Source organism: Rhinoraja longicauda, chromosome 5 (assembly GCF_053455715.1).
Source record: "Rhinoraja longicauda isolate Sanriku21f chromosome 5, sRhiLon1.1, whole genome shotgun sequence".
NCBI lineage: Eukaryota > Metazoa > Chordata > Chondrichthyes > Rajiformes > Arhynchobatidae > Rhinoraja > Rhinoraja longicauda.
The window spans coordinates 28,029,160-28,055,068 of NC_135957.1; the positions used below are offsets into that span (position 1 = coordinate 28,029,160).

A 25,909-nucleotide genomic window follows, 5' to 3' on the forward strand; every position below is an offset into this window, starting at 1 on the left:
CGTTTAGCTCATTGAGATTTGATGGAGTTGGTGATAGTTTGGATTCTGTAAATTTATTCTTTTTAAAGTTAAATTAAATTAACTTTGTTCTTATTACAGGAAAACGTATAAGCTTGTTTGTAATCCTGAATTGTTCCATTATCCATATCAGAAGTTTGGCACCTGTAAAAGTTTTCAGTTTTTTATTCTAATTTTCAATCTGTACTGAATGATTGCACCACCACAGTGTCTTACCTATTTGGAAGTATCTAAGATGTCTTCATTCAATCCTACTTTGTGGTGTCAGCCTTGGTGCCGGTCTTTATGTAAATCTTACCTGATCTTTCAATGCATTCCTAAAGGGATGCTGCATTGTTGGATGCTCCATCTGCTGGAGCAGAAGAATACAAAGTCCCATTGATCAAAGTGGGACAGGGGCGATCTCCAGAGTGCATTTATTTTTTTAACCTGTAGCATGTACACAGATTGCCCAGCATCTGTTGGGGGTAAGGAGGTGATAGATGGTGGTGGTGGTGGGGGAAAGATAGTGTGATAAATGAATGCAGCTGAGAAATTACTGCAGTTCAATTTGTTATCATTTTGAAGATCTTTGGGCACGAAAGAAACAGTATATAATAATATAATAATAATATGTATAATAATAATAATATATTCCTTTATTCGTCCCACACCGGGGAAATTTACAGTGTTACAGCAGCAAAGTGGATAGCAAGAGAGCAAGAGATCATTCATTATAAATAAAAGATACATAAATTGTCATCAGTTTTCTGTGTGTTCTTAGCTGTTATTGATGACTCGTCTGCTGGGAGCAGTGCTGGTTGTGCAGTCTCACAGCAGCGGGAAGGAAGGAACACCTACATCTCTCCTTCATGCACTTGGGGTGAAGGAGTCTGTCACTGAAGGAGCTACTCAGTGCAGTGACAGTGTCCTGCATGGGGTGGGAGTCGTTGTCCAGCAGCGATGTTAGTTTTGCCATCATCCTCCTCTCTCCCACCACCTGCAATGAGTAGAGGGGGCAACCCAGGACAGAGCTGGCCTTCCTGACCAGCTTGTCGAGTCTCTTTCCTTCCACCACTGAGATGCTGCTGCTCCAGCAGACCACTCCATAGAAAATGGCCGATACAACCACAGTGTTGTAGAAGTATATAATAAGCATCATAATATAATAAGTATAAAAATACAAACTATTTTTTTCCAATTTCTCATTATCTATAAGCACTCAATTATTGAGCACTGTTTGATAAACAAGTAGCGCATTACTTTTGCTTTATTTTTGGTTTCAAGTTGTTTTATCTGTCCATCCTTACTGCTGCTAAATTTATTTTGCTTTGTGTTTCATAGTTATTGTTGAGAAGCATATGCAAAATCTGCTCTATTAATTTGTTCATGCTTTATAATGAACTTTAGACTTTATTCTTTCATTTTAGTCTAAAAGATTAATTTTATTATTCATTAGGTAAGTAAACTCTGCACTCTACCATGATTATTTTGTTCCTAAGCTAACGACAGTAGCATCAACATTTGTGATAATACAACTGGTTATAAATAGAATAAGAAGATAACTGCAGACGCTGGTACAAAAAGAAGGTATTTATTCACAAAATGCTGGAGTAACTCAGTCTGAAGAAGGGTCTCGACCCGAAACGTCACCCATTCCTTCTCTCCTGAGATGCTGCCTGACCTGCTGAGTTACTCCAGCATTTTGTGAATAAATACCTTTGGTTATAAATAGAAATAGGATGGATGGATCAGAAGAAAAAAATCAACCTAGGTTTTCCACCAACTGTTCTAAAAACTCTATAGAGGCCACGTGTAAGGTAGAACTTGTGTATAATACAGCTGGAAAATTGGAAGGTGACCACAAAATACTGGATTTATCCCTTGGTCAGCACTTTCATTAATTCATAAGTCATAGGAGCAGAATTAGGCCATTCAGCCTGTCGAGTCTACTCCACCATTCAATCATGGCTGAACTATCATTCCTTCTCAACCCCATTCTCCTGCCTTCTCCCCATAACCCTTCACACCTTTACTAATCAAGAAACACCTTAACTGTTATTTGTCCTTTTATTTAATTGTTTGTTGTGGTAAGCAAATTGTGTTTCCTACATTGATATGCATGTTATAGCCTATAAGCTATTTTGAGAATAGTGTGCTGAGATATATGATTCAAAATAGTTTTACTATTCTGATTAAGTTTCCAGCTCCTTTGTAAATTTTGTTATGATCTGAGTATCTTAAAGATGCAAGATTCCGAGGGAGAATAAGGGTTAGCAAGGTGCTGCATTACATATCCGATTGCTTTGATGAGCATCTCAGAGATTTCTCTCCTCCTGCTTTAGGCCAAACACTTTTGAAGTTGTGGCGCTGGATGGAGTCAGCTCTGGCATCTTCCAGTTCTACACTGCCCAAGAGAGTGCTGACTGGCTGAGGGCAATATCAACAAACATCAATGATTTGACCCTGCAAAACGTAAGCCTTTCATTATCAATAATACATATTTCTCAATAAAGTTACGATATGAATTTGTGACCTGGGGTATTTAATATATTAAAGTTATCTTATCTGTTTGGCCATAATAAACTAGTCTTGAGGCTTTCCAGTTTTAAACTTTCACCGAATCCCTGATGTGTTTTCTTAAGGAACTTGTTTTAAGTCTACAATGCTGAATAGACGGCAGCAATCAACAGGATTTCTGGTATAGATCCATATAAAGTCATAGGTAGACACAAAATGCTGGAGTAACTCAGCGGGACAGGCAGCATCTCTGGAGAGAAGGAAAGGGGTGACATTTTGGGTCGAGACCCTTCTTCAGACTGATGTCAGGGGAGTAGGAGGGACAGAGATAGAATGTAGTTGGACACAGTAAGACTGATGGGAGAACTGGGAAGGAGAGGAGATGGAGAGTGAGGGAAAGCAAGGGCCACTTGAAGTTAGGGAAGTCAATGTTCATACCGCTGGGATGTAAGCTACCCAAGCAGAATATGAGGTGCTGATCCTCCAATTTGCGCAGGGCCTCACTCTACCAATGGAGGAGGCCCAGGACAGAAAGGTCAGATTGTGAATGGGAGGGGGGTGGGTCATTGTGCTGAGCAACCGGGGGATCAGGTAGGTTAAGGCGGACTGAGCGGAGGTGTTCAGCGAAACGATCGCCGAGCCTGCGCTTGGTCTCGCCGATGTACAGACGTTGACACCTGGAACAGCGGATACAGTAGATGAGGTTGGAGGAGGTGCAAGTGAACCTCTGCCTCACCTGAAAAGACTGTTGGGGTCCTTGGATGGAGTCGAGGGGGGAGGTAAAGGGACAGGTGTTGCATCTCCTGCAGTTGCAGGGGAAAGTACCTGGGGAGGGGGTGGTTTGGGTGGGAAGGGACGTCACAGGTGCTTACAGGCAAGGACCATGCTGATGAAAAAAACAGAGCCCACTTCCCAATCCTTCATCTCTACATTTCAGGTCTCTTCAAACAATCATCCAGTTACATTTATGTGGGGGTTTCTTTGCCCCATTTCACTCAGGTTACAAGTTCCAGACCCCCACCATTTGTAAAATGAACATTTGTAAAATGGGCGGCACGGTGGCGCAACGGTAGAGTTGCTGCTTTACAGCGAATGCAGCGCCGGAGACTCAGGTTCGATCCTGACTACAGGTGCTGTACTGTAAGGAATTTGTACGTTCTCCCCGTGACCTGCGTGGGTTTTCTCCGAGATCTTCGGTTTCCTCCCACACTCAAAGACGTACAGGTATGTAGGTTAATTGACTGGGTAAATGTAAAAAATTGTCCCTAGTGTGTGTAGGATAGTGTTAATGTGCGGGGATCGCTGGGCGGCGCGGACTTGGTGGGCCGAAAAGGCCTGTTTCCGCGCTGTATCTGAAATATGAAAAAAATATATGAAAAAAATATGAAAAAATGTAATTCTACGATCCCCTCATTACCAACTCCTCAACGGGGTAAAATAGTTATTTTGTTTAGTCTATCTAGTCTCTTTCTTTTATGCGCCAATCAAATCTCCCCACCGTCTCCATGTTCCTAAGAAAGTAACCCTGACGTGGAGAGTTCCACGTCACATCTGTACTTCCCTTCGTCTAGTGGAAACATAATGAACCGTAGAAGTTGGTTTACAAATAAAAAAATAATTCAGTGGATCAGGTAGCATCTCTGGGGGACATGGATAGGCGACATTTTGGGATGGGGCACATCTTCAGACTGATTGTGGTGGTGGGGGGGGGTGGGGAATAAAGTTGGAAAAGAGGTGGGGACAGTTAAAGCCGGGCATGTGATGGGTAAATATAACGAATCAACAATATAGGTGAGGGGGGTGGATTGGCAGATGGACGGTCAAAGCCAAGAGATGAAAAAGAGGTAAAAGATGTCAGATGAGGAGAGAAGAGGAGTGAAATGTAAAGCCAGAGGAGGATATACACTTAATCTCCCAAATGTTCTAGGGGCCGGAGAACCTAGGGTGATAGAGGAACTGAAGGAAATCCACATTAGGCAGGAAATGGTTTTGGGTAGACTGATGGGACTGAAGGCTGATAAATCCCCAGGGCCTGATGGTCTGCATCCCAGGGTACTTAAGGAGGTGGCTCTAGAAATAGTGGAAGCATTGGAGATCATTTTTCAATGTTCTATAGATTCAGGATCAGTTCCTGTGGGTTGGAGGATAGCAAATGTTATCCCACTTTTTAAGAAAGGAGGGAGAGAGAAAACGGGTAATTATAGACCAGTTAGTCTGACATCAGTGGTGGGGAAGATGCTGGAGTCAATTATAAAAGACGAAATTGCTGAGCATTTGGATAGCAGTAACGGGATCATTCCGAGTCAGCATGGATTTACGAAGGGGAAATCATGCTTGACAAATCTACTGGAATTTTTTGAGGATGTAACTAGGAAAATTGACGGGGGAGAGTCAGTGGATGTGGTGTACCTCGACTTTCAGAAAGCCTTCGACAAGGTCCCACATAGGAGATTAGTGGGCAAAATTAGGGCACATGGTATTGGGGGTAGGGTACTGACATGGATAGAAAATTGGTTGACAGACAGAAAGCAAAGAGTGGGGATAAATGGGGCCCTTTCGGAATGGCAGGCAGTGACCAGTGGGGTACCGCAAGGTTCGGTGCTGGGACCCCAGCTATTTACAATATACATTAATGACTTAGACGAAGAGATTAAAAGTACCATTAGCAAATTTGCAGATGATACTAAGCTGGGGGGTAGTGTGAATTGTGAGGAAGATGCAATAAGGCTGCAGGGTGACTTGGACAGGTTGTGTGAGTGGGCGCATACATGGCAGATGCAGTTTAATGTAGATAAGTGTGAGGTTATTCACTTTGGAAGTAAGAATAGAAAGGCAGATTATTATCTGAATGGTGTCAAGTTAGGAGGAGGGGGAGTTCAACGAGATCTGGGTGTCCTAGTGCATCAGTCAATGAAAGGAAGCATGCAGGTACAGCAGGCAGTGAAGAAAGCCAATGGAATGTTGGCCTTCGTAACAAGAGGAGTTGAGTATAGGAGCAAAGAGGTCCTTCTACAGTTGTACCGGGTCCTGGTGAGACCGCACCTGGAGTACTGTGTGCAGTTTTGGTCTCCAAATTTGAGGAAGGATATTCTTGCTATGGAGGGCGTGCAGCGTAGGTTCACTAGGTTAATTCCCGGAATGGCGGGACTGTCGTATGTTGAAAGGCTGGAGCGATTGGGCTTGTATACACTGGAATTTAGAAGGATGAGGGGGGATCTTATTGAAACATATAAGATAATTAGGGGATTGGACACATTAGAGGCAGGAAACATGTTCCCAATGTTGGGGGAGTCCAGAACAAGGGGCCACAGTTTAAGAATAAGGGGTAGGCCATTTAGAACGGAGATGAGGAAGAACTTTTTCAGTCAGAGAGTGGTGAAGGTGTGGAATTCTCTGCCTCAGAAGGCAGTGGAGGCCAGTTCGTTGGATGCTTTCAAGAGAGAGCTGGATAGAGCTCTTAAGGATAGCGGAGTGAGGGGGTATGGGGAGAAGGCAGGAACGGGGTACTGATTGAGAGTGATCAGCCATGATCGCATTGAATGGCGGTGCTGGCTTGAAGGGCTGAATGGCCTACTCCTGCACCTATTGTCTATTGTCTATTAATATAGGTGAAAGAGGACAGGGAGAATGAAAGAGGGAGAGGCGGGATAGTGGGAGAAATGGGTGCTCACCTGGCTGGGCCACAGGTGAGGGGGAAAAAATGCGGTGGGGAGTTTAATTAAAATTAGAGAATTCAATGTTCATACCATTCGGTTGTAAGCTACCCAAGTGGAATAGGAGGTGCTTGCCTCCATTTTGCATGTGGTCTCATTCCGGCAATAAATATGGCCAAGGACAGAAAGGTCAGTAGGGGAATGGGAAGAGGAGGTAAAATTGTATTCCCTTGCCTGTTTGTCCTCCCAAAAGCATTTTTCGGAACTTAATAACATTTGGCATATTTGTGTCCACCTCAGCAACCTTTGTATCTTGTGTCAGAGTGATTTGTAACACTGAAGCAGGCCTTTGACCCTCTATGGACAATGATCAAGCACCCATTTTTTGTTCTCACTGCATCATCCTAGAACTCGCTTTCTCACTATCAACCACTGTACCATTGTTTGTATTGTCAGCAAAACTCTTGTTTGTGAACCCAACACTTGTTTTTTCTGACAATTAGTACATTTTTAATGGAGACACAAGAAGCTGCAGATTGTGAAACCCAATGCAAAACACAGTGTTAGAACTCAGCAGGCCGGGCAGCATCTGACTAAAATAAGTCCTGACCTGAAACACTATCGGTCAATTCCTTCGACAGATGCTGCCTAACCCACTGAGTTCCACCAATGCTTTGTGTTTTATTCAATTAATCTCTTATCCAACTTTCAGCACCTCTTGGATCAGACTTTCATCTTCTTGGTGAATCTGCTAATCAAGACTCAACTAAAATGCATTGATAAAATCCATGTATGCCACATCAAATGCTCTATACTCTTCGACATTCCTGTACCTTCTGAAAACAATAATTTCTACAATGAAAAATCAAATAATGAAACATTGCTCAAAAAACATCTTTGGTCATTAACATTAGATAATATATTTTTTTAAGTGATGCATGTCTGAAATAGTATTGAACAAGCTTTGTGGAGCTGCACCTTGCAGATGATAAATGGAAAAAGCTAAAATCTCCCACTTTTTTGCCGCATCTGACCATCTGACCACTTTCTCTTTTTACCTCTGTTTACAGTTTGCCTTTTATCAAATCTATTAGTTCACATGATTATATATTTGTGCTTTGCTTTCACTTAATTTCTTTCAAGATTTTATTTATCTTTCCTACACTGTTCATTATATTTTTGCTAAAAAAATTAGCTTGTGCGGAAAAGATGTGCACAAAGCAAAAAAAGGGAATACGATGCATTTACTCTTTTGATCGGCTTGACCATTCATTACGATTCACATAATTGCTGTAACTAATAACCTATAAATCTTTGTATTGAACATATGCAATGAGCATCCACAGCACTCTGGTGGAAATTTCCAAAGTTTTGCAACTTTCTGAACCAAATAAATCTTATCTTCCACACAAACTCAAACTTTTGTCTAGAGACTCTGGTTTAATTTCTCCACAGCAAAAAAATACAACCTTGCAACACTTGTCTTTCAGAATGTTATATAATTCAATGAATCTCTCCTCAATCTAAGCTCCACTGAGGGTAGGCCGATCTTATTCCAAACCTTCTCAAAGTCTTTCCTTGATGTAGCATTGTGCGTCAAAGCTACAAAACCTTCAAGGCAAATATACCTTTCTTTAGATGTAAAGAACAAATCTGAACAAAGGACTCTAGCTTTGGCCGCACCATTGCTCTGTACAATTGGAGCATGACTAGCTTCCTCTTCCATTCCTTTATATTAAAAGCCACTTTTAATAAACCACACAGCATTCTTGATATTTGCATTCCTGATAGCTTGCAGTGCCTGAATATTAACTTCCTGCATCTTCTGGAAGTTAAAAATAAAAATACAAAGGCTTAAACACCGAGAGAAAGCAATTTCTTGCCATATAAGAATATGTTTATTTATTTGTTTTACCAAGGTTATTGTACATTAAACTTCCAACTGAACTCCCAGTGTGAAGTTTAGCATTTTAAACAAAAAAGCCCAAAAGACAGAGCAACCTGGCTAAAAATCCTGCAAAAAACTATAGAAGCCAATTCTGAATCAAAACAATCATGTCACTATGGATCCCATGCATCTTTATCTTATGGATTAACCCTACCATGAGGGACTTTATCAAATGCCTTTCTAAAATCCATGTAGACATCAAGTCAAGTCAAGTTTATTTGTCACATACACATACACGATGTGCAGTGAAATGAAAGTGGCAATGCCTGCGGATTGTGCACAAAAAAGAATTACAGTTACAGCATATAAATAAAATTAATAAGTTACTATAGTGTAGACAAAAATTTAGTCCCTGGAGTTATAAAAGCTGACAGTCCTGTCAACTCCATCTCATCCTCTCCGTTTTCACAGCGTGACAGCGGAGGCGTTTGCCTGACTGTAGCATCTGGAACAGTCCGTTACTGACATCATGCATTATCCTACCCTCATCGATCACCACCTTCACCTCCTCAAAAAACAGAATCAAATTTAGAAGACATGGCCTACCACGGACAAAGCCATGCTGACTGTCCTTAATTAGCCCACTCTCTTCCAAACTTAAAAATAGATTAGGTATTTTTACCTATGGTTAAAACTGCAATTTTATAACTTACAAATTTATCAAGTATAAAAGTTTGGAATTATGAAGAATTAAGGACACCAAAGAAATAAGAAGAATGAACAACTAATTTTAACGATCTTTTTTTTAAAATTGTACAGATGAAAATGGCAAATAAATGCTGTTCTCCAAATGACCAGGTAGGATCTCTTTCTGTGTAGGAATTATATATTAATTAAAAAAATGTATTTTCTTGCAAATGACAAAGAAAGAATAAATAAAGCAAATGAAAACATAGGTAAAAAAAGAATGTTACTGAGCTACTTAATAGAGGTTGGCTTCCATAAATGTATAGTTTGTTGGACATTCTAGTACAAAGTTTTTTGAGACATTCTGAACCAGCTTTCATTTTCTAATGTTACAATCTCACAAAATTCCAATCTCCAATCCAGTGAGATCTCCCACATCATTCTATTTTAATTAGCTTCATTTCACTGGGAGGTTTAAATGTGATTGTTTTCTTATTGCCTATGCTTGCAATCCCTCTGCCCAGTTTTACTCATTCAACGTAGCATTAATTCTAACTTTGTGAAGGCAAAGGTGGTGCTTTCCCATGTGAACTCTACCTTTGATACAGGTATGTCAATTTTGCATCTGCACCTTTATTGCTGTTACCAGAGTTAAATCCAAATGAAAAACAGAATACTGGAAAAACTCAGAAAATCAAAAAGGGAGAAGGTGTTTCATGATGAGACCCTGCATCAGGACTGAAAGGGAAGACGGAAGGCTTCCAGTGTATAACAGTATGAGGGTGGTATGGGGCTGAGGCTGGTAGGTGATAAGTGGAACCAGGCAAGAAGGGGAGGATGTTAGGCAAATGACACCTACTAGGGAGGGCAGCACCATGTCCATGCCTAACTATTTTCCCATGAACACAAAATCTCCTCAAGGTATGCCTACTTTGAAGAAGTTCTCCACTCTCTCCAACAGGAGTTCCATGAGACCCTCTCTTACTGCTCCCCCTCTGTGATTCCTACTGCTCCCTGATTTGTTCTGGCCTTTTCCTACCTCTAGTCTCACTCACCCGCCCCCTCCCCCCTACTTTCAGTCTGAAGAAGAGTTCCGACCCATCCTTTTTATCCAAAGATGCTGCCTGATCCGCTGGGTGACTCCTACACTTTGTGTCTATCCTCCACTTATGAGTGCAATAGGTTGTGCAAAAAGAGAAAAGAAAAAGAGTGTAGCATATACTGTTACAGCTCTGGAGAAAGTGCAGATTAAAAAAACGTGCAATGCTGCAACAAGGTAGATCAGAAATATAACTCACTCTCTTTCAAAGATAAACATGTCTGCAGTCTATTTAAAGAGGAAGCAAATAATAAATGTTAATCGCAACTAAAAACGTTAGCCTGCAGCACAGGGCGGGGATAAAACTTCAACCATTGATCAGTTTTTTTGTGGCAGTTTCTACAATCTCAGTTTAGAACAGAGAGAGAAGACAAGCAAATCCTATGTTAATACAATGTTATTGACATACTTTTTGATCAGAAGCTTATTGTTATTATAAAGTTGCTGCTGTTTATTTCTATGCTGGGAGAAAGTTCACAACTAAGGTGACATTGGATTTGCATTACTGCACCCATGGACTGGATGCTCCCATATTTTAGACTGATGGATATTTTGGACATGCTTGGTGTATCCTAGTTGCTACTTTTAGGCCATCGTAGCTGTTATTCCAAATTGAAATTAAATCCCCATAATTCTACTCAGAAAAAGTTTTAAGAGTGGATGTCTAAATAAAACCACTTCTGGATTTCCTGGCTGATTTAGATATTATACTTGTCACAGAGTCGTTGAAGTTTCATTATAAAATTAATGGCTTTGTGTGCAGGAATCATGAAAAAGGAGTGTTTTGATTTTGAGGATTGATTTTTCAATTTCCTAAGGTTTTCCTCTGCAGATAATCCACATGGGGTGGGTGAGTGAGAGGCTGCTAGGATCTGATTCCAATCAGCTTTACAAGTACAAGTTTCTGGGACTGAAAGGTTCATCGCTTCACATTTTCAACGCTCCACCGGTAAGAGTCAATCGCCTTTTAATAACATTTTGCCTGTTATGAAAGAAATGTAATGTTTTTGTTCATATTTTACTTAAGTGCTTCTTTAAATCAAATAACACAAAACCTACATATGGTTTTGAATTAACATATACCTAATGTAATCACATTTCCCACCACATTTTCATAGATTTAAGACCATTTCCAGACACTTGAAAGTGCAGAAAGTATCATACCGTATGCAATTAATTATTGAAGTATTGGCTGGACAGTCTCAGTATTCCTCAGTATGGAATGACAATGCTTTTGTAAGCAACATATACGCTGGACTTATTTCATCTCATGAGATGCAAGCTTCAACCCTTGTTTCTAAAATTAAAGGTTTTGCTTCAAAGCTGATCACAAACTCCAGATCAAGTTGTTATTAAATGTACTATCATGTTTCTATGACAGAATTTAATGGATTAAATGTTAAACTGCATCGATTGTCTTTAAACCAAAATTGCTATTTTAAGAGGAAATGTATTTGATGTTCAAACTTATTATGGTGCAAAATTCAGAATTTATTGCATATTAGCATGACAACTTCTAAATGTGTAACATTTCTAAATGCAAATGTTTCCATTATAAATTATTTCTACATCCTCCTTATATATTAAAGGAAATAAATCAAGAGGGGTGTTGTTGGCGGGACTTCTTGATGCCCACCGATTTGGGCCAATAATATTTACCTAGAGCCCATGCGCTAATATATAATCAGGCAGATGCAGAAATAATTTATAATAGAGAATTTTGCACATTATTACAAATTTTGAAGTTCTTATGATAGAAACATGGAAACATAGAAAATAGGTGCAGGAGTAGGCCATTCGGCCCTTCGAGCCTGCACCGCTATTCAATATGATCATGGCTGATCATCCAACTCAGTATCCTGTACCTGCCTTCTCTCCATACCCCCTGATCCCTTTAGCCACAAGGGCCACATCTAACTCCCTCTTAAATATAGCCAATGAACTGGCCTCAACTACCTTCTGTGGCAGAGAATTCCACAGATTCACCACTCTCTGTGTGAAAAAAACTTTCTCATCTCGGTCCTAAAAGACTTCCCCCTTATCCTTAAACTGTGACGCCTTGTTCTGGACTTCCCCAACATCGGGAACAATCTTCCTGCATCTAGCCTGTCCAACCCCTTAAGAATTTTGTAAGTTTCTATAAAATCCCCCCTCAATCTTCTAAACTCCAGCGCTTACAAGCCGAGTCTATCCAGTCTTTCTTCATATGAAAGTCCTGCCATCCCAGGAATCAATCTGGTGAACCTTCTCTGTACTCCCTCTATGGCAAGAATGTCTTTCCTCAGATTAGGAGACCAAAACTGTACGCAATACTCCAGGTGTGGTCTCACCAATGCCCTGTACAACTGCAGCAGAACCTCCCTGCTCCTATACTCAAATCCTCTCGCTATGAATGCCAACATACCATTCGCTTTCTTCACTGCCTGCTGCACCTGCATGCTACTTTCAATGACTGGTGTACCACGACACCCAGGTCTCGTTGCATCTCCCCTTTTCCTAATCGGCCACCATTCAGATAATAGTCTGCTTCCTGTTCTTGCCACCAAAGTGGAGAACCTCACATTTATGGTAGATAACCTCACATTTATAGTGGATAACCTCACATTTATAGTGAATAACCTCACATTTATAAGTTGAACTAAATTATAAATGTTGCATGATATTAAGTTTGAACTTCATAATAAATTTGCTCATAAAAGAGAGGGCTGCTCTGCCTTCTCATCTCCAGGATGGCCTAATCCAGCAAGATTGCCCATAAGGATAAAGGCCACATGGGTCTGGAGCAAAGAGTAATGTGAACAGTGAGTATAGCCAGTGAGCCTATTCCAGCGTGACCTGGGCCATTAGTAAGATCTAAGAAGGTCTTAATGACTCCCTAATGAAGAAGTTCTACTCTATTGTGTTATTCTGTGCTTGCTGCTGGTGATGGTTCAATGTGAACTATTTCATACATCATACACGAAACCTGATATATAAAGGTTAATGTCCTTTCGATTAATTTTACATGAAGGTTAATGCCCTTTACATTATAATTATATGGAGGAACATAATAAGATTTCTTTGAAACTTTTCAATTAGCATTGTCACAGACATTAGGATTTTCAGATATTATGTTCCTCACTTATTGTGGAAAGTGAGGGAAACTTGGCAATCCAACAAATCACGGAGTTTGTCTTAGCTTCTTGGATGGTGGTGTTTCAACTGAAAAAGCAAAGCAATCAGGTTTGATTATTCCTCAAAACGACTGTGGAACAGCTTGAACAATATTGGGAAACTTAAAGCTAATTGTTTGCCAGAACAATACATGTGCCATGTGGGTTAGTCCAAGGTCTGAAGTTGCAAATCAGCCAAAGCATCTCAAAGGTAATTATTAAGGATAATGGAATATTTTTTCTTCTTTAATTGCATTATTTTTGAATTAATTGCTTACACTTTATTTAGTTTTGTTTAGATCTGATTTCATTTAAAATCTATTTTAGTTATTGAGTGCAAAATTTACTGGCAAAATTACATTGTTTTTAGGTTGGTATGCATATGAATTAACACCTAATCCTAACATTGGCTGACACTGGAAATAAATCCAAACCTAATAGATAGGTTATGGTTTAACTAAAAAAAAAAATCTGTCTTTTCTAAAAACCTTCAACATTTAAGTACCATTTCCTTTGCTGAAACCAGCAATTATTGATTGTAAGGTGGTCTGAACTTGATGATAATCAGCAGAGAGAGTGCTGTGGGTTTTCTCCTTCTCAATTCACAGTGCATCTCAGCATTTTCAGAAATATTACTCGGGTAACGGAACAACATATCTAAAAATCTATCATCTTATTCATCACAGTCAAAACATATCCCTTTATCTGCCCCCTTCTCTTCATTTTCCATCAAGATACTAACTTGTGAGCATTGAAAATATTAGAGAATTTACACCCTCTAAAATAATCAACTAAAATCATGGAAAATAATCTGCCCCAACTCTGGAATTTCATAGATTTAGTCAAAGTTCCCCATTCGAGTTATGAAGAATTGCATTTAATTCATTGGGAAGTGGACATAGTGTGCACAGGTGCTTTTCAGTAAAAACAATTATCACAAGATCATAAGATCAAGAAGGGTCTCGACCCAAAACATCAGATCAGTCTGAAGAAGGGTCTCGACCCGAAATGTCACCCATTCCTTCTCTCCTGAGATGCTGCCTGACCCGCTGAGTTACTCCAGCATTTTGTGATACCTAAGATCATAAGTGATAGGAGCAGCATTAGGCCATTCGGCCCATCAAGACTACTCCACCATTCAATCATGGCTGATCTATCTCTCCTAACTCCATTCTTCTGCCTTCTCCCCATAACCTCTGAAATTATCAAGCTGTTTTTTGTGCACTCACTATCCTTATGATCACAACTATGAAAAAACAAATCAGAAAAGAAAAGGATGCCATGGAAAAATGTTTTCCTCACAAAGATAGTACTGATAGAATTGGAAGCCACATGCTCCTGGTCCATTAAAAATGGTCTTCCGTTATTTATTAATGGAGGCCAAACCTGAAGTCCATGTTACAAACGAGTGTTGATTGCAACTGGTTTATATCTTCATGCAATTTGGTCATTGAAAAGGTGGATGGCAGGAAGGGAAAATACATTTAGTTTCTTTGATCCTCAAAGCATCTTCGAGCACTGACGTTTTAAACAGTCCTTTGTTGAAAGATCAAAGTAGCTCAAGTGCTATGGAGTAACATTTCGTTACTTGAGAACAATAATTCCTCACATTTTTGTCCCGTGGGTAATTATTTTAATATTGTTTGGAGATAATGTACAACAAACAATCTTTCATTTTCCATATTTCCATTTTTTCTCTTTTTGGCACGAAGAAAGCCATTCAGTCCATCAAATCCAAGGCAACTCAAAAAGCAAGCTCATCCCCCACTTATTACCCAGGAACCTATTAAAAATGTCCAACCCGATTCTCCCATCTACACCAGGGATAATCCCCAGTAGCCAATTAACCTGAAAAGCAGTAGGTCTCGTAAGTGGAAGAAAATTACAGCACTTGAGGGAAACCCAGGCCATCACAGAGGTAACATGCAAACTCCACGCAGACAGCACCAGAGGTTAGAATTGAACTTAGGTTACCAGAGCTGTGAGACAGCTGAATTACCTGCTGTGACACTGAGCGTCAGAATTGGCAGAACTTTAATCGTGCTGAGCACAGGTAGCAGCTGCTTGTTGCACTTGATTACTGGAATTATTTATTTCTAAAGAAGGATCATTAATTTTTGCTGCCTCCAAGCTGCAAGCAAGGAGGATAAGAAAAGCAAAGTCCTACTTGCTCTCCTGTGGGAACAAAAGTAGGCACAGAGCTTTTACAAAGATGCAAAGGTGGGAATACTTTTCCATCAAGCTAACAAACAGATTACAGTAAAACTCTGATAATATGGTCCTATTTCTCTAGTTAGAAATCCTTATGGTCTGGAAGGTGGCTTACTCATAGTAAACACAAACCTTGTATTCCCAGACATAATCTCCATGCATCCGTGCATATTGTTAGGGTTTTGATTACTGTTATGTTTCTGCCTGTGCAACCTGCAAGCTGAAACCCACCAAATTCTATTTGCCATTCCCTTTAAGATAAACTTTCTGGGGGCTGACTGAAATTTTTAAGGATAAAATTTGGGGAGAACTTGCAGAGTCCACACATTAAGCACATGAGGTCAGCACTGAACCCAGGTTGCTGGGGTCGTGAGGCAAGGGCTCTACCAGCTGCCTAATTCAGCAGTTTGTAAGAGCTTGCTAAGTGCAAAAGATCTGTCGCAAGAAGACTCTTTGTTATGAGTTCCTACATTAGTGCAATCCTTCCTTTGTGGCTTTGTTTATTCATTAAATAATAGAACAGACAGCAAAAGCAACTGATAAATAAACAAGAAAACAACCTAAAAGCTTGCAATATTTCCATAGATATTTTTCCTCTGGCTCTCTGGTCCATTTTATATGATTATGTGAAGCAGTCTTAAACATTCCTGGCTGCCACAATAAGCACCTTTGCTCAATGCGTCCATGCCTTGTAACTGTCGGGAGTAGAATTTAACCACAGTGCGGTAGTGTCCAAGCTTCTTAAATACATTAAAATTAATGACAAAGATAGAAAATTCAGAAGAAAATGAAAAGGAATTGGGAGAGAAGGATCTGACCTTCATTTGAATGCAACCGTCTTACCTCACAGGGCCTACAAAATTCTGCAGTTTCAAGAATAAATATCAAAATATGACCATGAATGGACCTTGAAGGTTTAATCTCCCAACTACTTGCGAGTCCGTTAACATGGATCCCGTGGCTCAGATTAAATATTGGAGAAGAATCCCAGGCAGCTGCTTCAGACTGCAACACAATGGCACAGTTCAAAGTATCACCAATTGATTTTTAGAATAAAATTAATGAAGACCATTAAATTCTGTACTCAATGTGCAGGCATTGAACACCGAGAAGGGATGAAAAGCAAATTTACTAATGGACATCAGCCACAAAGTGTATTGCACACTCATTAACTGACTAGATTTAGATTTTTTTTAGAGATACAGCGCGGAAACAGGCCCTTCAGCCCACCGAGTCCGCGCCGCCCAGCGATCCCCACACATTAACACTATCCTACACACACTAGGGACAATTTGTACATTTACCCAGTCAATTAACCTACATACCTGTACGTCTTTGGAGTGTGGGAGAAAACCGAAGATCTCGGAGAAAACCCACGCAGGTCACGGGGAGAACGAACTAACTCCGTACAGACGGCGCCCATAGTCAGGATCGAACCTGAGTCTCCGGCGCTGCATTCGCTGTAAGGCAGCAATTCTACTGCTGCGCCACCGTGCCAAAATAGACACACATAAAACTACAAATATCTTTTTACAGAGATATTTTGAAAACTAGAGGAATACTGCAAATGTGTGATATTACAGAGAGTTATAAATTGGACACACACAATCAAAAGCTGGAAGAAACATTTTCATCGTCTAAAGACCTAAGAAAGTAATGTAACCTTGGAGACTTTTTAATTTGCGCACTCTAGGACAGGTTTTGCACCAGTTTTAGACATTTAGACTTTAGAGATACAGCAAAGAAACAGGCCCTTTGGCCCACTGAGTCCACGCCGACGAGCGATCAACCTGTACCTAAGAGATGAAAAATTCTCGTCAAATCTGCTGGGCACACAAAGCCATCTCGTATTGGCATCCAAGATTGTAGCTACTGGCAGCCAAGATTGTTAAGCAATTCAGTCCTGTGCCAGCTACAGATATAATAGTATTCTACACCAAAATAAGAACATAAATGTTTGTTCCTAAAGCAAGGCACATTACAATACCACTTAAGTCATAGTTATGACCAAGGGAAATAAATGACTTGACCATTACAACGAGTGTGCATTGAATTTTTTCCATAGGAAGAGTGATTAATTCCTCATCCTCATCGAGCACATGCAACACGGATTGAAATCGACCATGTGAGTGCTTGTACAACAGCTGAATGACCATTGAAAAGCTGAGCTGGGTCTTTATTGCACAGAAAACATTTATCATCCAACAATGGATCACAGTTTACTATGCATTCATTTGAGATTTCTATGTTGTGTACTGGCATCAAACATTTATTGATCTGCACTGGGTCTGCACAGGCCCATATCTCTCCAAACTTTTCTTATCCATGTACCCGTCCAACTGTTTTTAAATATCTTAAGTGTACACTCCTCTACTTCCTCTAGCAATTCGTTCTATGTATACACCACCGACTGTATGAAAAAGGTGCCTCACAGATCTTTTTTAAATCTTTCACCTCTCACCTTAAACCTATGCCCTCTAGTTTTAGACTCCACAACCCTGGGGAAAGACTGTGCCTATTCCCATTATCTTAGCCCCTCATATGCTCCAGGGAAGAAAGACCCAGCCAATCCAACCTTTCCTTCCAACTTTCCTTATAACTCAAACCTTCCAAACCTGATAACATCCTTCTAAATCTTTTATGCACCTTTTGCAGTTAATGACATCCTTCCTACTACTGAGTGTGCAGAACTCTATACAATACCCCAAATGCAGCCATACCAACATCTTGTACAGTTATAACGTGATGTTCCAACTCCTGTATTCATTTCCTTATCCGATGAAGGCATGCATGTCAAACTCCTTTCTCACTACTCTATCCAACTGTGTAGCCACCTGCATAGAACTATGTGCCTGCACCCGTAGGTCGCCCTGTTCTGCAATAATTCCCGAGGCCCAACCATTTGTTGTTTAGGTCCTGCCCAGGTATGTCTTACCAAAATGCAGCCCTTCACATTTATCAGAATTAAACTCCACCTGCCATTCCTCAACCCATTGGCCCAGTTGATAAAGATCCTGTTGTAATCTATGTTAACCTTCTTCACTGTCCACTATACCACCAATTTTAGTGTTCTCTGCAAACTTACTATCCATGGTTCAGACACCTAAGAGCAAGACTGATATAACAGAGGGACATGAGGGACTGCTGTGTGTTCCGTTTCATAGAGACATGGCACACCCCAACTCTTTGGATGTGGAGCTCTAGCTGGAAGGATTTTCCATCCACTGACTGCGGTATCAGAAAAAGGAAGAGATGGTGCTCAGACGTGGTGGGCTTGGCCCGCTCCTCTTCCCTCAACTTGGAACATCTGGCGGCTTATTGCCAACCATTCTACCTACAAAGGGAGTTCTCCATCATCATCCTGACTGCAGTCTACGGCCCGCCTTAGACAGACGCCAAGCTAGCACTTGGAAAATGTAGCACCCCAATCAACAGGCACAAAACAGTATGCCTGCCATATCATCGCTGAGGACTTCATCCTGCTTAGCTTGAAGAAGTATCTGCTGAACTACCATCACCTTAATTTCCATTTGACCACGGCTCCACCACCATAAGCCATACCTTCCGCTCACTCCGTATACCACACAATGGAAAATCTGATCACTTGGCTGTGCTTCTTTTTCCTGCTGAACGACAGAAACCGAAGAGTGCGGCACCTGTGAAGGGGACAACAAAGTGCTGGTCGGGAGAGGCAGAGAAGCAGTTCCAGGACCGGGACAGCTTTAAATCAGTCGATTGTGCCACTTTCAAGGATTTATCAGTGGACCTGAATAAATATACCACTGTCCCCACAGAGTTCTCATAAAGAAATGTGTGCACAAGTGAACTATGGAAACATTCCGAATCTTCCCCAACCAGAAGCCCTGGATAATCCAGGAGATTCGTAATCTGCTGGGGACTAGATCTGTATTGCTGAAAACTGTCAATTCAGTGTCACTGAATAGAGCTCTTAAGGATAGCGGAGTCAGGGGGTATGGGGAGAAGGCAGGAACGGGGTACTGAATGAGAATGATCAGCCATGATCACATTGAATGGCGGTGCTGGCTCGAAGGGCCGAATGGCCTCCTCCTGCACCTATTGTCTATTGTCACACAAGAAGCCACAATTATCAGGTTTTTGAACTGACCTGCATAATCCTAATTTAACCTTGGCACAGAATATTATGGACCATCTCTTGCACTGCCATGGACTTTTTTTAGAATGTATTTTTAGGCTAATGTCTTTTTTTTGCAGTCTTTTTTCTAGAGTTTGCATTTAATTTTGTATAATTTATATATATATTTTGTTTTTGTGTGTTGTCTGAGTCTACGTGCCTGTGATACTGTTGCAAGCAAGGTTTCATTGCACCTACACATCACTGTACCTGTGTACATGACAGCGAACTCGACTTGCCGCCTCAAGTCATGAATATAAAGAACTAGACCAAGTGGACCCGTTGGGCCCAAACCTCTCCTGCATTGGGTGCAGCACTCTCTCCTCCCCCACTCCCCCTCTCCCTCCCTCACCCCCTTCTTCCCTTCCTCCCTCCATCCTCCCCTCCTGTCTCTCCTCACCCCTCCTTCCCCTCCCCCCCCACTCCATCCCCTCAATCCCCCTTTATCCTCCCTCCTCCCCTCCCTCTCCCCCTCCCTCCCTCCCTCCCTCCCTCCCCCCTCCCTCCCTCCCTAGGAGATAGATTTAAACTTTAAAATGTGAATACATTTAAAAATATAACACTGATTTCAATGAAACTTCTTCTAATAGCACCAAAGAGATGACGGTGAGTAAGGTGGGCCTACAATTGTCGCGCTATCGTGCACTGTTTTGGCAGTAGTTCAGGAACGAACAAACAAACAAACAAACGAGAGTTTTAGTATATAGATTAACAACATTTCAGCCAGCACCAATCTCTGTGGCACACCGCTTAATACAGTCCTCCAGTCTGTAAAACAATCCCCTACCACAGCCACGCATCTCCGACCTTTAAGCCAATTTTGTATCCAATGGCTAGCTTGCCTTGGATCCCATGTGATCTAATCTTCCGGGTCAACCCACCAAACAGTACATTGTCAAAGGCCTTGCAAATGTCCTCCAAAAAGATATTCATATCGCATTGAAAATCACAACATGTCCACATGGATCAGATGGTCACAACAACAGACATACCCAAGACACTGAAGTAATGTATTGGTATTGGTTTATTACTGTCAGGTCTTCCGAGATGCGATGTAAAACTTTGTTTTGCGTACAACTGGTGGTGCAAAACAAAAAATAAACAGAGTTCAAAATATAGTGATACAGCTGCAGAAATGGTGCAGGCCACAACAAGTTGCATTTGACGATCATGATTACATCCAAGGCATATGAGAGGTCTGTTCAAGGGTCTGATAACAGCAGTGAAGAAGCTGTTCTTGAATCTGGTGGTATGTGCTTCCCAGCTTTTGTATCTTCTCCCTGATGGGAGAAGGAGAAGAGGGAATGGCCAGAGTATGAATGATCCTTCATAATGTTACCTATTTTTTTCCTAGGCAGTGTGAAGTGTAGATAAGTCAATGCATGGAAGTTGGTTTGCATAATGGATTGGGTAGCGCCCATGACACTCTGTAGTTTCTTGCAGTCTATGATAGACCAGTTGTCACACCAAATTGTGATAACTCCAGATAGGATGCATTCCATGATACACTTGTGGAAGTTGATAAGAGTTATTGGGGACACACAATTTTCTATGCCTCTGAGGAAGTGGAGGTATCGGTGTACTTTCCTAGCTAGGGATAGCTTAGTTTAATAGTTTATTGTCACATGTACCAAGATACAGTGAAAAGCTTTTTTTGTTGAGTGTGACCCAGTCAGCAAAAAAACTGTACATGATTACAATCAAGCTGTCCACAGTGTACAGATACAGGACAAAGGGAATAACGTTTAGTGCAAAGTAAAATCGGATTAAAGATAATCCCATGGACTAGGTCAAATTGTTAGTGATATTTACACCTAGCTACAGGAAGCTCTCAATCATCTCCATGGCCGAGAATGTATGATCCTCGGATCAATACAAAGGTCTGTCAAAGACTCATAGAATAGTGAGGTATCATTTAGTCAGGTCTGGTGCACTGCAATTGGTGCACGTGGACAGGCCTGAACAATCCCAGCACAAAATATTGATGCCAAATAGTGTTCCATGCTGCACAGCTTTAGTGATCCTCACAACTATTCCATTTAAACAGAAACATAGAAAATAGGTGCAAGAGGAGGCCATTTGGCCCTTCGAGCCAGCACCGCCATTCATTGTGATCGTGGGTGATCATCCACAATCAGTAACGTGTGCCTGCCTTCTCCCCATGTCCCTTGATTCCACTAGCCCCTAGAGCTCTATCCAATTCTCTTCTAAATTCATCCAGGGAATTGACCTCCACTGTCTTCTGTAAAAAACAAATTAATATAAACTCAAATAATATAAAAATATAACTTGCTTTTCTCCCAAACATTCAATCAGGAGTGCAATGAGCGGACTTAGATTCGGTGCCAGCCATAACCTGGTGTAGCATCAGGGAGGAGATTTCCTCAGGATAGCTGCTGGGGGTTCCATCTGCAGCCTGTCCTATCCTGGAAGGCAATTTGGAGATTGTTGTAGAACAGCTAGTCAGCAATGCTGGAATTGACAGCAAATCCCATAACATTCTGCCTTATCTGTGTCTTTTGACCACAAGAATGCAACCACTACCAATGAGGATGTGTTTCTATTTGTTCATGAAGGACTCAGGCATAGCTGCGTTATCTTTTTGTAATTTTACTGACTTTACATACACTGCCCTTTATTTAATCATGTGCCCATCTATGTTTTTTAAATGTTAATGATTTAAGACATTTCTGGAAATGTTCAGAATGTTGGAAGTATCTGTGGAGGGAGAAAAAAAGAAACACTCCCAACGAGTCAAATAAACCAAAAGAAACTCACATGCATTTTATTTGGTGTGGATTTAGTTCTAAGCTGCAGGCTGGTTCAAAGGTAAATTAATGTGAATTACAAAATCAGCCCTATAACATTAAGTTCGTTAGCCTGAATATTTCCAAGCCTTTACCTTTCTCCCAAAGGCATCTCCTTATTAAAGCTGCGGACAAATGAGTATCTACAGCGTAGGTATCTTAGTAAATAAACATGGGTGACGTTTCGGGTCGAGACCTTACTTCAGACTGGTGTCGGGGGAGGGGGTGGGATAAAGGATGTAGTCCGAGACAGGAAGACAAGTGGGAGAACTGGCTAGGGGGAGGGGATAGAGAGGGAAAGCAGGGACTATCTGAAGTTAGAGAAGTCAATGTTCATAGCGCTGGGGTGTAAACCACCCAAGCGAAATATGAGGTGCTGTTACTCCAATTTGCGCTGGGCCTCACTCTGACAATGGAGGAGGCCCAGAACAGAAAGGTCAGATTGGGAATGGGAGGGGGAGTTAAAGTGCTGAGCACCGGGAGACCAGGTAGGTTAAGACAGACTGGGCGAAGGTGTTGAGCGAAACAATCTTGTTCTCTTGGGCGTCTTCTTCTCCCATCATTGGTATGTTACATTAAAACACATGGCATTACCCAAAGACTAGTGCTGCAATGTTTCAATAATTAATTGGAGCCCAAAATATTAATTGTGATTACATGTTTCCCATATTATTGTGATGGCTGGGTAAATGTCATTTTGATCACATAATTTTACAGTAACAAAGAATTCCATTGTCAACAGTTCATTTTTGACTTCTGTAGGTCAGCATTCATGACTGGTTATGGGCTGAAAAGATCTACAACCTCTGCGAGATTCTTTGCAAAGTTCATAAGGTAACTGTCTTTGTATGATGGTGTAATTAAGCTCACAGTCTGAAGTATAGAACAACAAATACAGAAACAAACATGTCTCTGTGACATTTGTAGTGCATCCATCATTGATTAGATAATAGGAAAGTAATATTAAAATCAATGTACAGTATTTCACACTGTTGTGGTTGTTTGGTTTAGATGTTGTACATTTGTTTTCAGGTAATGAGCACAGCAATTATCCAGTGATTACTGGATAATCTGGAATTTATCATCTGAAAGTATGAGTTAAAATCTTACCCCAACATTTATATGCATCTGATTTTCAAAGCTAGCATTATTACTATTAATTATTAAACTACTGTAATGGTGTTTCAGTATCATAATTCAACAAAGAATTAGGGTCATAGAGTCTTAAAGGGGGGACCTTCAGTCCAATTTGCCCACGCTGCCCAACTTACTCCATCAATTCTATCAGCTTTAACTGGGCAATTACTATGACCTCAAAACATACAAAGGTGGTTGACTCTTAACTGCCTTCTGGTATGGTCAAATAAGCAAAAGAGTTGAACCAAATTGCTTCAACAAAGTATGGTAAGAATAGACCAAAAGGCATCTGATATTATTACGATGAAGCTGTGCACAGCCCAGTCAGCCATGAAAATACACCACTCAACATTTGAGAACTTACATCGTATTGTGAAACACACCATGGTTGAACTCAAACAACAGGCTGACATATCCTATTCAAAATGCTTTCACTCAATGGAAAGATTTTATGATGTCATTAACGTGTACTGCTCATCATTGAACTGGTTGAGTCACCACATTCTCTCATCATTTAGTCAGCCTTGGTGTTTCTCACTCACTATGTGTCATTTTCATGAGGATTTCATTCTCTTCTGGTTTATCTACTTCTGCTTCCACCTTCTGAGCAAAAGTGATTCTAGCCGAGGTTCAGAAGATATAGGCAGACACAAAATGCTGGAGTAACTCAGCGGGTCAGGCAGCATCTCAGGAGAGAAGGAATGGGTGATGTTTCGGGACAAGACCCTTCTTCAGTTTGAAGAAGGGTCTCGACCCGAAACATCACCCATTCCTTCTCTCCTGAGATGCTCCCTGACCCGCTGAGTTACTCTAGCATTTTGTGTCTACCTACGATTAGAACCTGCATCTGCAGTTATTTTCCTACATATTCAGACGATACTGTATACCTTTTGGTTAATGATGCCAGTAAAAATGTCCTTGTATTTATGTAATTCTATTCATGAGAATATTTTTTACAGTATCTGCTTAAGCACTCAACACATCTCCCCAATTTATATATATTTTTAAATCACAATTGTACATGGATAAGACACTGTCTACTTCCATAGCTCAACAATTCTATGTTTCTTCAGTTTTGCACCAAATATTATGTGTTATAAATGTATTTGTATTTTATTTATGACTTCACAATGTGTTTTGATAATTTCCTTTTGGGATAATTTTATAAGATTTCTATGTACGACAGATGTTTTCTTTCAGTTTTAGTGACAATATATTATGAAGAGTAGACTATTTAAGATAATTAACCTGATCAGTCCATTCTCAAAGATTGATAAATCAAGCAAAACATAAATAGGTCTTGACAGTTAAAATAAATTGGTGTGACTTAACTGTACCTATAAAATAGTAAAATAGTACTTCTTGCTTTAAGTATGCAGAATATATGTTGGGCCACATCAAATGTATTTTAAAGGAAACAGCAGACTTCTTGAATGCATTTTCATTCTATAATTTTCTTAAATATCTTTCCCCTTAATCTTGGCTGACAGCAATGGCTGATTAAAATACTTTATACAGTATTATCTGCCTATTAGGATTAAATGGCTCAAAGATAATCTACTGCAGAATATTTTACAGCTCTGGCTTGCTGATGAATGCTGGCTACAAGCATACTTATATTTAGGTCTTCATCAGGACTGCGATCTTCAAGACCAGAGGCCGTATGGTTTCAGTATCCTGGCAGGTCAAGGCAAGAACTATTATTTCTATGTCGAGATGGGAAGTGAGCTTGCAGTATGGGAGAAAACCTTCCAGAGAGCAGTTTTCATGGATGTGCAAAGAACAGGGGTAAGTGAAACTGGCTGAATTCTTTGAATGTAGATAATCATATCATAGCAATTAATTGAGTGCATATGGATATTTATAAAGTCTATTATTCAGATATTCATCCAGCATGGTCGTGCTCAACACTGCTATTGAATTAAATTGAACAATATTGCAGAGGCTGTGAACAATATATTGCTGCCATTATGTTGCATGGTGATTGCAAACAATCAGCAGTGAATATTTGGGCACATGTGCTTTTGGCTGATTCGCATTATCAACAAAAATATAATAGCAAGTACTATTTTACTGTGAAACTATAAAAAATACTGAGCATACTATTTTACAGAAAACAATTACATACATATGTTTGTTTTGGTGATTCTAGCAAGAAATAATTTCACAAAGATACTGAATCATCCCACAGTAACAAATCATAGTGGCAAAATCTGCTTTTTATTCCGATTACTACTAGTTCAGTTTAGTTTATTGCTGTCACGTGTACCGAGGTGCAGTGAAAAGCCTTTTTGTTGCAAGCTATCTACTCAGTGAAAACACCATACAAGATTACAATCAAGCCATCTACAGCGTACAATAGACAATAGACAATAGACAATAGGTGCAGGAGTAGGCCATTCAGCCCTTCGAGCCAGCACCGCCATTCAATGCGATCATGGCTGATCACTATCAATCAGTACCCCGTTCCTGCCTTCTCCCCATACCCCCTCACTCCGCTATCCTTAAGAGCTCTATCCAGCTCTCTCTTGAAAGCATCCAACGAACTGGCCTCCACTGCCTTCTGAGGCAGAGAATTCCACACCTTCACCACCCTCTGACTGAA

General features: G+C 40.5%; 1 protein-coding gene across 1 annotated transcript in view; it reads left to right on the plus strand.

The window, feature by feature from the left end:
- sntg2 (syntrophin, gamma 2) overlaps nt 1-25,909 on the plus strand; it is a 307,771-nt gene that overhangs the window by 248,662 nt on the left and 33,200 nt on the right. Inside the window, exons 10-14 of the mRNA XM_078400085.1 lie at nt 2,343-2,472; nt 8,878-8,916; nt 10,677-10,793; nt 22,930-23,001; nt 24,883-25,092. Of these exons, the coding sequence (XP_078256211.1) occupies nt 2,343-2,472; nt 8,878-8,916; nt 10,677-10,793; nt 22,930-23,001; nt 24,883-25,092 (568 nt within the window). The remainder of the gene's footprint in view (nt 1-2,342; nt 2,473-8,877; nt 8,917-10,676; nt 10,794-22,929; nt 23,002-24,882; nt 25,093-25,909) is intronic.